The sequence below is a fragment of the Cyprinodon tularosa genome, unplaced genomic scaffold (assembly GCF_016077235.1).
Source record: "Cyprinodon tularosa strain WSP-4 unplaced genomic scaffold, ASM1607723v1 ctg755, whole genome shotgun sequence".
In the NCBI taxonomy this organism is placed as follows: Eukaryota; Metazoa; Chordata; class Actinopteri; order Cyprinodontiformes; family Cyprinodontidae; genus Cyprinodon; species Cyprinodon tularosa.
This window is the reverse complement of record NW_024039513.1, coordinates 297817-313759: the sequence shown is the minus strand read 5'-3', so window position 1 is coordinate 313759 and position 15943 is coordinate 297817. Positions and strand designations below refer to the sequence as shown.

General features: G+C 36.5%; 1 protein-coding gene across 1 annotated transcript in view; it reads left to right on the top strand.

Annotated features, from left to right (window-relative positions):
* The first annotated feature begins 798 nt into the window (after positions 1-798).
* Positions 799-15943, top strand: part of LOC119773275 (VPS10 domain-containing receptor SorCS1-like) — an 80319-nt gene continuing 65174 nt past the window's right edge. Inside the window, exon 1 of the mRNA XM_038270210.1 lies at positions 799-1550. Within this exon, the coding sequence (XP_038126138.1) occupies positions 942-1550 (609 nt within the window). The 5' untranslated portion in view covers positions 799-941. The remainder of the gene's footprint in view (positions 1551-15943) is intronic.

Genomic DNA, 15943 nt, shown 5'->3' with positions numbered 1-15943 from the left:
AAAAAAAAAAAAAAAAAAAAATGATTACCTGCTCACATCTGCTTTGAATCCTGCTCATTATATTCCATCTTACCGGTCTCGATTAACCTGTAAAGGCCACGGACAGCAGAAGCTAAAAATCTTTGGTAACAGACATTTCCCTCCGTTCTGCTATTGTTGAATGGATGATACAAGAGGAGCAGCCTGTAAGTGAAACAATTACCCAAGCATTTTTGCAAGCGGGGCCGAACAGAGTCATTACTTGTATGGCATAATTGACAGTGAACACAGGCAATCTTGTTAATTGATTACCCAGACCTCTGGTAATGGAAAATGCAAAGCCTCATTGTATCAGCAGCCTCTGCCCCTCTTACGATACTGCACAGGAGGGAGCATACAGACAATCTCTAATGATCCTACACACCCCACCTCTCATAGACCCCCCACCTCTCAAGGAATATATATATATATATATATATATATATATATATATATATATATATATATATATATATATATATATATATATATATATATATATATATGTGTGTGTGTGTGTGTGTGTGTGTGTGTTGGTTTAGGGTGGTCTAGGATATATTTAGAGAAAGAGAGGGAGATTTTAGAGTCCTATGTATGCCACACCACATATCAGAAACAATTTACACCAGTGGGAAAGATATGTAATATGATTATGGTAAGTTTATGCCTCAGATCAGGCATAGATGAGGACGAGGGAGTGTGCCCCCTCTCCTCTGTCATACAGGATTCAGCTTCCAGCTCCTCTGATGCATCGTTTGCATCAGTACTTGGGAACGCGCTACTGCACTTCCCAACAGTGCGTCCGCAGACTCCTCTTCATCAGGTGAAGACAAGAGAGGGGAAAATCGCTCCTGATTAATCATATATATATATATAAAAAAATCTTATTCTAAAAAAACCCCCTCTAAAGTCGGAATCAATGTATGATGGAGACACGTTGCTGTTTTTTACTGTTTTTTTTCTCTGAGTGGATATATCTGTTCTTATTAACTACTATCTTGGGCGGAACAAAGGCGGAGGTAAGGTGTATTCCCCGGTGCCAGCTGCCGCTTGTTGCGGCAACGCCAAGGGAAAGAAGGGGTCTGGATCAGACCTATTTTGACGCAGCTCCCGGTGAAGAATATTACGGCTTTGGTGAGGAGTCGTTTAGCGCCAGTGGAGACGAAAAGGAAGTCGCCGCTGAATTAACAGTGAGCGCAGAAAGTTCATTCAAAGTACAGCCGCGGCCAGAGGAGAATGAGACAAGTGGTCTGCAGAGAGACGGCGACCGTCAAAAACTTTCCCACCCTTCTCTGAGTCCCTCTGGTCCCAATAACGCAAGTGAAGAGAGAGATATTATATTAAACTTGACTGCGTTTGGTCGGAGAGGACGCAGGAGCGCAGAAACCTGGTCTGGATTCAGAAGCCAGGGTATAGATGACACCTCGGTATCAGACCAAGGGGACTTTCAGCTCACAAGTTCAACATTTGCACTGGCCGGGGACACAGCTCACAACCAGGCGATGGTGCACTGGTCCGGACAAAACAGCAGCGTAAGTACTGCTTACCACATTTTACGCACGGATGTCTTTTAGCGCAATGGGGTCAGCGCCTACGAACACATCTGTAAAATACATGCCTTCATATGAAGCTTTTATTCTGTGCGAAATTTACGTGATAAGAATTAAAACTAAGAATGCTGAAAGAAAGCCGATTGGGAGCTATCATTTAAGTGAGTCTGCGCCAACCTCCCGTCTCTCACAGGAAGAAAACTTATTAATGCTGTGGTTGAATTCTCCTTTTCAAGCAGCAGAAATGATGAACACGTACAGACTAAAGAATATGGTAATATTTAGATGGTCCGATTTACAAAAAAGAGGAAGAACGTTTCTCTTGAGAAGTTATGGAATTTTTTTCCACTTTTACAATCGTTTTCTGTTTTCCTTCTTTTTAGTTTTTTTGTTTTGTTAATTTGATCAAAAAGAAGAGAGTAAATATATTTTATGATGTGTGAAAAGAAAATGCAAAAAAACTGTCTGTTTTTCTTTGGTTTGAAGCTTTTACCTAACTTCTGCCCAAAAAAGAAAAAAAAAAAGAAAAAGAAAGAAAGATAACCCTGAACAAACTTTAAATTTACACACTAAAAAAAAATATATTGCAACCGCTTTTGGCATTTACTTAAGCATATTTAGTTACTTTAACAGAATCGTTTTATGTCCTGCCCAGCTAAAATGAGAAAATTGTGTTACAGTAACTAAATATGATTAAGTAAATGCCAAAAACGGTTGCATTATATTTTTCAGTGCATATTATGAAACATTGCGATTTGGCTACTAATTTTTTCCCATTAGATCTTTCTTTTTTTCCCTCCTCAGCGTCATGATAACTCCATCACGTTCTGTGAGGTTTATGAGCCTGATCAAATAATCTATAAAAGGTGTTGACATTTACAACAATGAGCATTCACCCAGTTGCAAATAGGATTAGTGACTAAATAATGCATGCAAACAATCCTGTGTAGCTGTGAAGCTTTCAGCAATCAAAATTATAACCACTATCATGGTGTTATATATGTGCAATCTCAAAATAATAATAATAATAATAAAGAATTTTTGATTGTGGTAAATAAAATCAAAATACATAAAAGTGAGCAATGGATGTTTTTCCATGAATTTTTCCCCGTTGCAAACCACTTCTTCTGCTCTCCATACAGCTGATACTCCAACTCAATGTCCCACACAAAAACATCCAAACCTATTGTCTAAAATAAAATAAAATAAAAATAAAATGAAATGCCGGATAAAACATTGATTTCATAAACAATTCAGCCTAGGACTGAACATTTTTTTGTAATTCTTTTTTGTAGATGACCAAATACTGTTTAGATGAATTCAAAGTAAATAAGGAAAAATGAAATAGCCATTTGGTGCTTATATTTATCAATATTTCTATTGTATCAGTCACGATTTTTGACAGTATCCACTCTGTTTGCTGAAAGTAAAAATCCCAACAATATCAGGATAAGAAATAAGCAACAAGATAATTTCTTCAGATGTAAAAAAGTAATGATGCACACAATCTTCTGATCTTTAACAAGGATGGTATACAACACACTGTTTTCTATTTTGCTCTGCAAATTTTTTCCCAGGTGTTTGTCTCACCCACCAGGTTGTGACATCTTGTGTGGTGTGTCATTTCGCTCACAGTCACACAAAGCAAACATTTCAAGTGAAACCACAAGTTGGATACATATAAATATCTTGCTGCAAATGTTCACAGAGGTTGCGTACTTCCACTTTTCACTATATGCTCCTGTGGTCTTAAAGCACAATCAACCCTCAGAGGAGCAGATGAGTCAGAGTGGAAGCACTTAAAACAACAGGGGATATTCCACGTCACACAGTCTGTCTCCATTTGGAGTCTCATGTACGTGCAAGCAAGGAATATCAAAATCTATTTGGGAAAATAACAAAGACATCTCCTGTTTAGCTAAAATTCAGCTTACCAGAAACATGATTTTTACTCAAGAGGTTCTATTTGAATTCATTTTAAACCATCAACAGAACGGAGATTGCTATGAGACCAGTTAGTGTCTCATTGTCTGGCCTATTTAGGATGAAGGAATGGCCTCAGTTGAGTGCCTTCATATCTGATACTCCTTTGGGGCTTATATTTAATTTCTGTTAAGCAAATTTAATTTCAAAACCACTGCCAGGAAACAAACATTAAGATTAGTATCTGAGGAAACAGGGATATAAATTTTTGCCTTGTTTGACCTTAAGAAAAATCACATCGAAATGGATCTTACTAACTTTGAATATGAAAAAGTGTGGGTCTGTAAATTTTTCAGTATAAATACAAAGGTGTGTGTGAGGTTTAAATATGATATTTATTATAAAAAAGTTGAGTGGAAAGGAAAAGCTGTGGTAAAAACATCCCAACCTTGAAGGGATTATAAAGCAAAGAAAAGTCAAGTTTTTCTGGATATTGTCAAGGTAAGATTGTGACTTGAGTCAGAGCTTAACAGCCACAAAAGAGAATAAGATACAGAAAAGTTATATAGTAAACTGAAGAAAAAAAAAATCTAGAAAAAGTATTGCATCAGTTCTGGTGAAAAGCCATTCCTGACCAAGACACAATTTTTAAAGCATTTTACCTGGATTATGTAGAAAAGGACAGGTCTGTTGGTCATTAGATAGAAGTCCTCTTTTTAGATAACTCCTTTTGATGCAGAGGATCAGTGGCTCTAGCATTGTCTGCAAGCTTAATTCTCACAGTATTTTCAAGATCAGAAACACAAGAATCCATCTTGTATCACTTGTCTTTAAATCCTTTGAGTCCGAACAAAAACGGGTCAGCCAATGACATTGCAGTATTACTGTTTATGACCGGATATATAGCTGTGATGAAAGCAAGACATGCCGAGCCCACAGTCAAACCAAAATAAACATGGCGGTAGAGGGGGACATACGTTTGCTGCTGTTATCACAATTTGGTCAGAATCTAAGATGTCATCTTTGAAAGAGGAACAGCAAGAGCCCATAAGTGCCATAGTGTCTTCTGCTATTTCATTTGTTATCTTGACTGGCAAAAAATAAACTTTAGTAGGTGGGCACTTGGTGTCACTTCACCCGATCAAATCAAAAAGTTTTGCTGAATGTCCCTTTTTCCCTGGACAGGTTTGATGGGAGCAGTCCCAGATTAATAATGTGTAGAGCTAAACCTGAATGCTAGACATGATCAGTTTAGCTTGTCAGGGTATGATGCTTCCACTCTAAGCTGAGTTAATTCCTTGTCCTATCATGGGAAAACCAGTGACTTAAGAACTACACTTTTACTGTTGAGTATGCGCAACATGCTGAGATACTTTAGAAAATTTATGTAAAGCATAGGCTGATCCCAGACCTGGAGGGAACAGTCCACCTTTTATTTTTTTTAGTTGAGAACTATGGTTGCATAAGCTGAGACAAATCCTCTGGAAAATATTGATATTAACCATATTAATGATGAACTTTATTTATATTTTCTTAAATCAACAAAAGAGCTTGGTGGTTTCTTGTTTCTGCAGCAGTTCAGTAACCAACCATCCAGTAGTTAAATAACAAACCTTAACCTCCACACCAAGACTTTAAAATTGCATTCAGGAGTATTTTTTTTTAACCTTTTTTTTTACTTTTACCAGCAAATGGGACAATTTTTGAACCTTTGAAAACTTTAAACTCAAGAAAACAAGTCATACAGGCACACATTTATTTCTAATAAAGTAGGTTGAAAATAAAAACAAGATAGATTTGTTCAAGGTCTTGGAGAGCTGGTGCCTTACCCCAGCTCATACTGGGCAAAACCAAGGACGATTTGATTGTCTCACCGGGCAAACAGAATGACACACATTTACAGAGACATTCCATTTAGGCTTTCTGATTCTCCTTGTTAGTCTCAGAAACTACAGAATAATGATGATAAAAAAAAATAGAACAGCTGAATAAAAAAAAAAAAAACAGAAGAAAGAATAACTCTATATTCTATGACCACATGCAACTTTAAAATTATTCCAAAATATGTATTCCAAGCTTCAGGAAAATCAAGCCTTTTTCTTCCGGAATTAGACCACATTACTTGAACTGAACCATTTGATATTCACAGATTGTTCAAAATAAAATTCAAACTTCAACTTCAAATGTCACAAACCTTGGATTGTTAGAACAAAAGTGAAAATGCTCCACTGCACTCTAAAGACCTTTGGAAATGAAATCCATTACATTTGCTCCTTTATAGAATGATGTGTCCTTGGACAATGATGAAAGATTAAGCGATATCTTTGAAGAGCAGAAGTTGATTGAAATGATGCATCTGCCATACATGTGCCCCACAGGAAAGCAACTCAAGGCCACGGCAGCATGAATAGTACACAAGAAGAATATTTTTATTTAGCATAAACAATCCTAAGCAATCGTCCCAACTTTTGCATTTCATGTCAGATCATTAACACATGATGAATTTCTTTAAATTGATAAAGTCCAAAGGCTGAAACCTTGGTATTGAAATCTAATGGACAATTGCCTGAATAACCGCTCTTGCTACTCAAAGTAATGACACGTATTTATGTTTTTCAAGGTTTTTCCATTGGATTTAAAAGCTGAAAAGGCTTTAGAATTGTGATGATAATTTTACAGGAGAGATGAAAAACCCAAGCATAAATCAACAAAGCTTGAGCAATAAATGCAAATGGTAATCTTGAAATGTTGAGGAAGCAAACTATCACAGCAAGGTAACAACATGTCAAGATTCAGATGTTGCATTCTACTAGTTTACATAAACTAAATATTTGACAAATTTTAATTTCACATTAATTATTTTGCTGCGATGGACCAGCGGCCTGTTCAGGGTGTACCCCACCTCTTGCCTGTAGACCGCTGAAGAGGCTCCAGCACCCCTTGCGACCCCGCTTGGGTTAAGTGTGACGGAAAAGGGGTAAATATTTTCCTAAGAGGTGATTACATTAATACAAAGACAGCACTACGAGGTTACTGCTATGTAATTACTCATCTAACATTTTAGAAAATTCCAGTTATTTATTAAAACTGAGGCAAAATCTTGTTTAAATGTAAACAACTAAAACGTCTCTTTCCAAGCATGGAAGTGACTTGAAAATAGCTCAACCTCGATTCCTAGATAAAAATTTGCACCTTGTTGAAAATTACATATATGTCCTATTTTAGTAATAAATCAAAGATATTTTTTTTTTTACAAATAATAGCTTTTTATCATAATGAAGAATAATTTGCATAAATCAGGAATGCTTGACGCACCTGGATTTGTTCTTGTAAAAGTAAGATGTTATGCTGTTTGTATAAACTATAATATATAGTGTAAAATATACCAAGACTTTTCTTTATGTCAGTTTAGTGGAATTTGGATTACAGTTGATTAATATGCCTATTGAATTTACTGAATTAAGTGATGCACACATTAAATATTAGTTCATAGAAGAAGAAGATGCCATCTATTCAAGGTTCAAGGTTTCTGCAATGGCTAATTTGCAATCCTGTAACTAATTGGTTGATTTTAATTGGTTCAGCTGTTTTCATACCTTTTATTGTTGACCTTTGTCCTTTGTTTTAGTGATATACATTGATATAAAGCTGGTATGATCCATGCTAAAATCATGTTTAGTCAATTTCGGTATCGGCCAATTTCTCAAAGCTGCAGTATCGCTATTGTATCATAAATTAAAAAGTAGTTTGTGTCCAAAAACAAAAACAGTCATTGACTGAATTTGGACATACTCATTTGTAATAATGGAGGACCGTGTAGATCCGTGTCCAACAGGACGTACACATACACATGATTTAATCCTTATACATATATGCTAACCCGGGCATGCCCAAAGTCAGTCCTTGAGGGCCGATGTCCTTCAGGTTTTAGAGGCTTACCGGCTTTAGCACAGATGATTCTGATGATTGCAGTTCAGCAACAGCCTGTTATCAGCTATCAATGGAAATCTGTCATGATGTTAGTAATGACGTATGGTTTGATCACTCCTGTAATTTACCTGCTTATCTCTGCCCAGTTCTCACTGCTGTTCATCTGATCCAGCTGCTTTAGCCTCTATTTAACCAGCGTTCCCATTCTGCCTCTGGACCTCTGAGCCTGTCTGTCTGATCTCCTGGCTCTGACTACTGAGCACATCTTCGATTTCGGCTTTGCCCTCTGGATTATCCTGCCTTCCTTTGTCTGCTCAGTTCAGATTTCCTGCCTTTCGTCTGACCTCTGAGATATCAGTGCCTGGGACTCTCTTGGCGGCACCCGCCGCTTCTTGATGGCAGCCGACCGACTGGAACCAGCCTCATCCTCTAGGCTTGGACTGAACTATAAGACCATGTTAGTGACTAAAATGTTCATTATCATCCTCCGCCAGATAGACGTGGTCACTAACCTGTGATCTCCTCCTGTAGAGGTTCCTGCCTTAGACGCCAACACTGTTCACTGCAGTTCCGTTTCCAATAAACATTTTAAGAAATATGTCTGTCCACCTTTAATATTGGGTCCTATTGTTCTGAGCCTGCCAGTGGATTGAAAGGGTTTGGTGTTTGTCTCCTGATCGTTTCCCGGCTCTTTTACCCTGAGCCCTCAGGGTTTTGGCTCGGTGAATAATTTACTTTACCATTGAGTTATGTCCCTGTGTTCACAGGGATGGACTTCTGTGTCTTCGGCAGACGTTATGATAACAGAACTGGCAGCGTTGCAAGGCAAGGGCTCAAACACGTACTGCCGTAAGTCTTCTACACCAAGCTTCTGCTGCCCTGGCGTCCTCTTCCACAACAACTTTGTCCCCGCTTTACTCCTCTAAGTAAAAAATCTATGAGGGAGGAGACCCATCCACAACCTCCGACACAAAACTCTCCTCTTGCATGTTTCCACTGTCCATAGTGTTCCTAGACAGTGTTGTTACTAAGACACCAATTTAGTGCCACTTGGTCCCAATGTAATTTCTCATTGTAACCTACTAGTACTAAGTGGCTAACTGGTTAGCAAGATGCTTCCGAGACACCGGCCACAACCAAAAAGCTTGCAAACCTTCCGCCTCAACAATCCTGCCCCCTTGATAATCGACCAATCACATTCACTTTATTCAGTTGTTCAGTGTAAAGTCGGGCAACACTTGGGAGAATTCAGAACTGCAAGCATTGAAACAGCCGCTTCCCTACGACTTTAAATTTGTCTCCACCTTGGAGCCAGGCTTACGGGAATTAAAACTGGCCTTCCTCCTGTTCCGAACCAAAACCCTTAGGGCTCTGCGGAAAAGGACCAGAACCCACCCATTCCCCCGCACACCGAGCCAAAACCCTAAGGGCTCAGCAGCATAGAGCCGGGACACGATCAGGAGACAGGAGACAAACACCTCTGGGGATGGGAACATGAACCAGGAACTTAACTAAAAACTCAAAAACAAACATGACTAACTGACATGAAAACACAACACGAATAAACTAAAAATGCACAAATAAACAAAGAATACATGAATAATCAAAGAATAAATATCCATATATTATTTGCATATATAGCAGAGGGAGCAGGTGAATAAAATCAATGATAATTACAGAGCGGGGAGGCAACGACAGGTGAAGGAAGGCAGTAATAAAATCATGCGCTGTGATCATGACAAAACCTTCAAAACCTGCAGCTCAGCGGCCATTAAAGACCGACTTTGGACATGCCTACTTTAACCCATAAAAGGATATTCATACACCTTAACATACACACTTATGTCCCCTCACAGACACACAGCCAAATATTATGTCACGTTATTCATATTGGGACTTTTACTTCTATTAATTTCCCATTAAGTTCTATAACCTACTCCAGACCCTCAGCCTCACCATTACCATTGCATATCTAACCCTAAATACTATATCATTTAAAATCAATTTACACCTTACCCCTAAAACTAATCCCCCATCCCAGGAAGATAACTTTCCTTAGTGGAACTGGACGACTGCTCTCCAAAAGTGTCTATAAGTCCTTACAACTACCATATGTCCAGAAAGTTGTCCTTTCACCATCCACACAAGGTACATACATACAGAACAAAGGCGGAGGTAAGGTGACATTGCGACACATTTAAGATAAAATGGAAACTGCATAGTTATTGTTTTTAGGCTTTCTTCAGTATCAACAGATTCTTTTTGTGCAATTCTAAAACAGAGTTCTGTTATTTTATGAGTTCAGATGGTAAAGCATGCCATCATTTACTTTTCAAGGAAAAGGGTGATTGACCAAAGATTGTTCTGGGTTTTCCTGCCAAATAGTTTCCACTTATCTTAAAGCAGTTATTGGCACATTTAGCAGAATGAGGAGGTGCTATATCCTATTGGAAAATGAAATCAGCATCTCCATAAAGCTTTTGGGCAAAAGGAAGCATGCTCTCTTGCAGGGGGTAGATAACATGGACCCCAACAAATACAATGGACCATAGCAAGCAGAAAAAAACATTACCCCTAAATATTTTAATGAAAAATTTACTTTAATTTGAAAAGAAGACCTATGGTCACCGAGGAACGAATCAGTCCTTTTTATTCTAAGCCATATCCTAACACATTTCTAACACTGTCTCTGTTTCAGGGGGGTTAATATGTGGTGCACTTATATAATTTTACATCCAAATAAAAATCTATCAGAATGTTTTAAATGTATTTCTCTGTGTGAGACATATTTTTTTTCTAATATATGAGTTCTTCAAAGTTTTTCTAAAAACTAGGAAGAATTGGTTTGAACTGATCTTAGGTCCATTTCTTTGTGTTGGTAATGTCATGCTGGTAGCGTCTGTAATGCTTTGACACTAGATAAATATGCTGTGTTTATCAAATCTGTCTTCTACAGTAAGGCTCACCCAAATATCAAACACTACATTTATTCATGTGGAATATGTTTGATTTTAACACATAATAACTAAGTTGAGGCAAACATGAAGACCAAGAGATCAGTTAGTTTGTTTTTTATTGTTGTCACACATTTCTTTGTGAGTTCAGTTGTTTACATTGCCTGTCTCAGTATACAGCACTGAAAAAACAAGAAAAAAAATTAATGAAAGTTGTTTGTGAAGTTCAATATGACTGTCTGAGTAAATATTCACATCTACTCAGAATTTAAGAAAAAAAACACTGTGATACTGTAATTTCTAGGGGTAAGAACACATTGATAATACTTTTTAGGTACTTAAAAAATATCTCATTATCACTATACAGTATATTAAAAATTGTATTATTAAATACATTACAGACGACTACAGGAGCAACAAGTCAATAAGCAACAGTGTCATTATTTATTTATCAAAAGACATAGCAAAGAGGATGGGATAGCATTCCAATTATTTAATAGATTGTAGAATAACTTTAAGCTTTAAAAGCTATTATTTAGTTTTATTAAACCTTATTAGTCATTTAAACCTCTAAGGCTTGAAACCCTGTAATAACAGATTAGTTGGAATTATGCTTTATTCTACATATTGTGTTCCCAAACCTGTTTTATTATAAAGGATTTGATTTAGATGCACAGCAAAAGATGGTAAACAATTAATTAATGATAAGGTATTTGAGTCTCTCATGTCTCAACCAGCTTTTTTTTTCTGCTGAAAATATTTCAGTGCATATTACAAAGTTTCAAATGAAACTTCGGCTTCCAGGCAGGGGTTTATCTAATTAAGTTTATTGAAATTTTCTTGCCTTGATTTTTTAAATAATTATTTTGTTTTGGTAGATTTTGGCGGATTTTGGTCTCATATCTGATCTGGAATAAACCTGTTGGTGGAGTGAAAATTTTACTTCTAATCAGCCATATGGAAAAAACAGATAAGCATCACTCTATAATTAGTTAAACAGAAAAGCAACAGTGTGTTACACATACAGTAGAGGTATTGTTTTCTACAGTTGAAGGTCCTCCTATGAACCTCTACCATAGTCAACAATGTTCAGATCTAGATTTTAACAAGGCCTCACAAACTCCTGATTATTTTCTTCTTTAGACATTCTGTTGCTGACTTGCTGCTGTGCTTTAGAGGATTCCCATAGTGACTGACCCACTTTGGCCTAAATTTCAGCAGTCAAAGAGGGGGACTCACAAAAGAGCCTGCTTCACCTTGGTGTACAGAAGAGTTCGGCTTGCATAATGAATACAGGTTGTGTAGCTGCAAAACAACCTCAAATTATTAGCACCAAGTCATTGTGCATTAATTGATATGAGGTGTTTGTGCTTTTTTATTTTTTTTTTTATTTTGTTCCAGTGTATCTCAGCTTCCCTTAATCCAAATGATACTGTTGGAAAAAGCTTTGTTTGCTCAGATGTAGGTTGAAATGCTATAGCTGGCTGATGTGTTTCATGCCTGGCAATGTGTTAACACATCTTAATGTCACAGCAAACTGTAAAAACTTATTTTTATATTAAGTCAAAAACCTTTAATAGTGTGTTTTTTTTATGGAAATGCAGAATAACTTTACTATTTAACAGAAATAATATAAAACGTCTAAAAACTGATTAATTTTAGAATAAAATATCAAATCAAATGTTGCCCTAAATAACAAGATGTTGGAAAGGATAGTTTTGGCAACAAACATACAAATATCTATGCCTGCAAATGGAATGGTCCATTATATTATTTAGTTGTTCTTTCTGTATAATAAAATTCTGTATGTGAGAAATCAGCTTGTGATTTTCCATCTGTAATGTCCTTGTACTCATAAGTCACAAATGTTATAGTATTACAGCAAAGTATTCTTCACTCCTAGTTTTAAAATACAATCTGAAAAAAAAAAAACAAAAAAAAAAACATACTTCCAAGGTTTTGTAACCAAAATGTTTTTTGGTTCTGTGTAGACAATATTTTAATACTATGGTTGTGCAGTAGTGAAAAATAGGGGAAAAAATATCTAAATAAATATAAAATCCACAAGGGATGAAACATAAAAAGCTTAAAGTTCTCCTTTGGTGGTTTGCGTGGTTCTTTCTTTTCCAACTTTAGAAGTTACTGAGCTAAAGCGTATTGAACACAAAGTTGACCATATTAAAAGAAAGATCAATGTTAAATGTCTGTGTAATGTAGACTCTTAAAGTAGATCAAAAAGTCTAATAAGATATGTTAGGATGAAATGCTTTAGTTCTGCTTTTATTTTGTAAAGTAAGATCAATTCTTATAAAATGAAGATAGGAGTGTATGTTTTGTCAGCTCACTCAGCAACACAGAACATTCTTAAAAAACAGTTGAAGAAGTGAGTATTTCTTTACACTCAGGAGAATATAAAAAAATACTGATTTGTTCACCAATGTGGGAGACTCAAAGCCAAAGGAACAGTTCTCAAAGAACGACAGCTGATTTCTATCCATTTTCAGATAACACACACAGTTTCCTATACTGTGAATGGCCCCTGAGTCGATACCTACAGACTGTGTATCAGTATGTTCAGTAATCCACAGTAGGCCTTTTTTAAACACTAAGTGTAAACATCTGGGTTAGGAATGAACGAAGTCCAACCTTAGGCCTATAGGATCATTACACTTCATAGAATGGTGGTTAAAGAGCAGTTATTCCTGAAAAAGCTAAATTTCTCCCTTGCAAAGGGGAAAAAAAAATATTTTAAATGCATGTTAATTCACACGTTAAATTTTTTTTCTTCATGTCTTGTCTTTATCTTCATGTCCATTATTGCACCTGCAGCTTAAAATTAAGTCTATATCCCACTATAGAATAATGATATTTGTATAAACAGTTGCAAAAGGCTATTTGGTTATTTTTACACCACAAATACCATACTTTTAAGCACCAGTTTTGTGGAGAGAAAACATGTTTTTAAAAGATGATGCATTCCCAACCATCTATAAATCATTTATAAGCTCTGCGGTTAAAGACTTCATTCTCAAAATGATCAAAGTTGATTTAGATAGCAATTAGAAATTTGGTCGATATTCATTATCTAATATTTCTAAAAAATGAACATGCTTAATTGTTTCTCAATTGAGTTTTCAAAAACTATAACAGAAATATTTTTATTTCACAAAGTTTTTGCTGCCTTTTTATCTTGATCCCTCAATAACTTATATGAAGCACATAGGTCACATCCCACTAGATATATAAGCCAGCAGTCACTATAAAAAAATACCTGAATCTATTCAGCATCTTTATTAACCATCTGTGTCTCTTAAAATGCAGATTGTGTGTGTGTGCAGTCTGTAGTCTGTTTAGCCTTCCTATCAGTGGCTTAAAGTACTGTTCTCTCTTTCTCTCAGCTTGAATAAAAGGCAGTCACAGGAACCATACCAAAGAGTGTTGCTGTCAGGACAACGCTTATTATAGTGTGTTCACTTCGCAGAATAAAACTGCTTTCTTAATTTCAGAACATCTGCCTATCAGATGATTTCTAAAACCATGCAAGTGAGTTTGTCATGCTAACCTGTAGGTTTCCTCATAATTTCCACACCTAACAGTGGCTTCAGATGTTCTTGGTCAAACAGACTACTTTAACTCTAAAAGCAAATGCTGCCTTTTCCTGCTGAATAGCATTTTGTATCAGCAACTTGCTGCGCTAACATGCATATATTCTATTTTAGTAGTGGAAAAATAGGAGTAGAGTTAATTTTATTTCTTCTACATATAGGCAGAAACTGTCTCTTAGTCCTGCAGGATGCATGTAGCTTCCTTCATAAAGTGCACTGATATGCTTAGACAACCAGCTGGCAAATGCTTTCAGCATAGACCTTCGCTCTCTCAGGAGGCGAGAATGGACAACTTTAGGAGGGATTTTGGGAAATGTTTGATGTTTTACTGTTGGAAGGTTTGGCATCCCACACATAAATATATTAATGAAAAAAATAATGATGGGAATAGTGAAAGCCTGACGAAGAAAATATATATATTTTTTTTGTGTCCTTGTTTGCCGCATGGACAAACATAGTTTGTTTACTCTCAACACTGCATAGAAACCCCTGGCTGTCAGAGTTCAGCTCTGTCAAGTCACCAAGCCTTCCCATGGTGAGCTTCTCTGATGCCTTCAGATCCTGCTGAGTGTTTTTTTTTTAAATATATTGCTAAGATGTGCTTGCCTTCCCTGTCCCCGTTCTCCTTTGCAAAATGCGGCCAAACAGAGCAGAAATTCAGAATCCAAATCAGAAGATTTGGATTTTTTTTTCCAGAGGAGCATAACGTTCACTTGCAGGGAGCATAATGAGATCTCACCTTTTTTCTTCTGTGGATGTCACAGGCACATCTTTTGTGTTTCATTTCTTTGTGGCGGCTTAAATCAGACTTATGCTGTGTGCTCAGCCTGTTTGCTTTTGTGACTCACTGTATTTCATGATCGGCATCAGAATAAAAAATAAAGTCTCAGAATGGTTGCAGTAGCAGCTGTTTAGTAAAAAATGAGCTTTTTTTTATTTGAAGATTGCACCCTTCGAATAATATGTCAAGAGAGATGTTTTGTTGAGATGTTTTTTTTTCTGTATTCAGCTGAAATGTCATCTTTGTGCTCCATCTATGAAACTGCTTCTCAGTTAGTTGCTTTTGTGTGCATATTTTCATTGTTTTGACTATTGCTCAATTTAAATCTAATTTGGTCCTAAGTGAGAATGTTGAAAACTATGGGTCTAGTTCAATTATTCAATCATATAAATGTATGTATGTATGTATGTATGTATGTATGTATGTATGTATGTATGTATGTATGTATGTATGTATGTATGTATGTATGTATGTATGTATGTATGTATGTATGTATGTATGTATGTATGTATGTATGTATGTATGTATGTATGCCTGCCTGCCTGCCTGTCTGTCTGTCTGTCTGTCTGTCTGTATCTATCTATCTATCTATCTATCTATCTATCTATCTATCTATCTATCTATCTATCTATCTATCTATCTATCTATCTATCTATCTATCTATCTATCTATCTATCTATCTATCTATCTATCTATCTATCTATCTATCTATCTATCTATCTATCTATCTATCTATCTATCTATCTATCTATCTAATATTTATATACCTTACACAGTTGGTTTGCAGTATAGAACAAATGGTTGAAGAAAGTCCTTCTCTGGCATATTCATCCCATCTTCTGTTTCCCTTTATCAGATGAAATGTGCTTTATTAAAAACTCCAAGAAGCTTTTTGTTTGTCAACATGTGACTAATCTTCTATCAGCTCCCTCAGCATTTCCACATTACTTACTAAGTGCTGACAATTTAAAAGGATTCTAGAAAAAAATGGCAGACGGTTTGGCCCAGTGGGTAGAGCTTTTTGCTTGGGTTGAAAGTGCCAGCCCAATAGCTGTCTAATAATTGCATGGATTGATCAGAGCCCCTCCTTATACACTCTGAGGTTTCTGAGCTCAGCGGGCTGCTGTGTCCAAACAGCCGAACCGGCTCGGGCTTTCAATTATGGTGAAGGAGCCAACGATG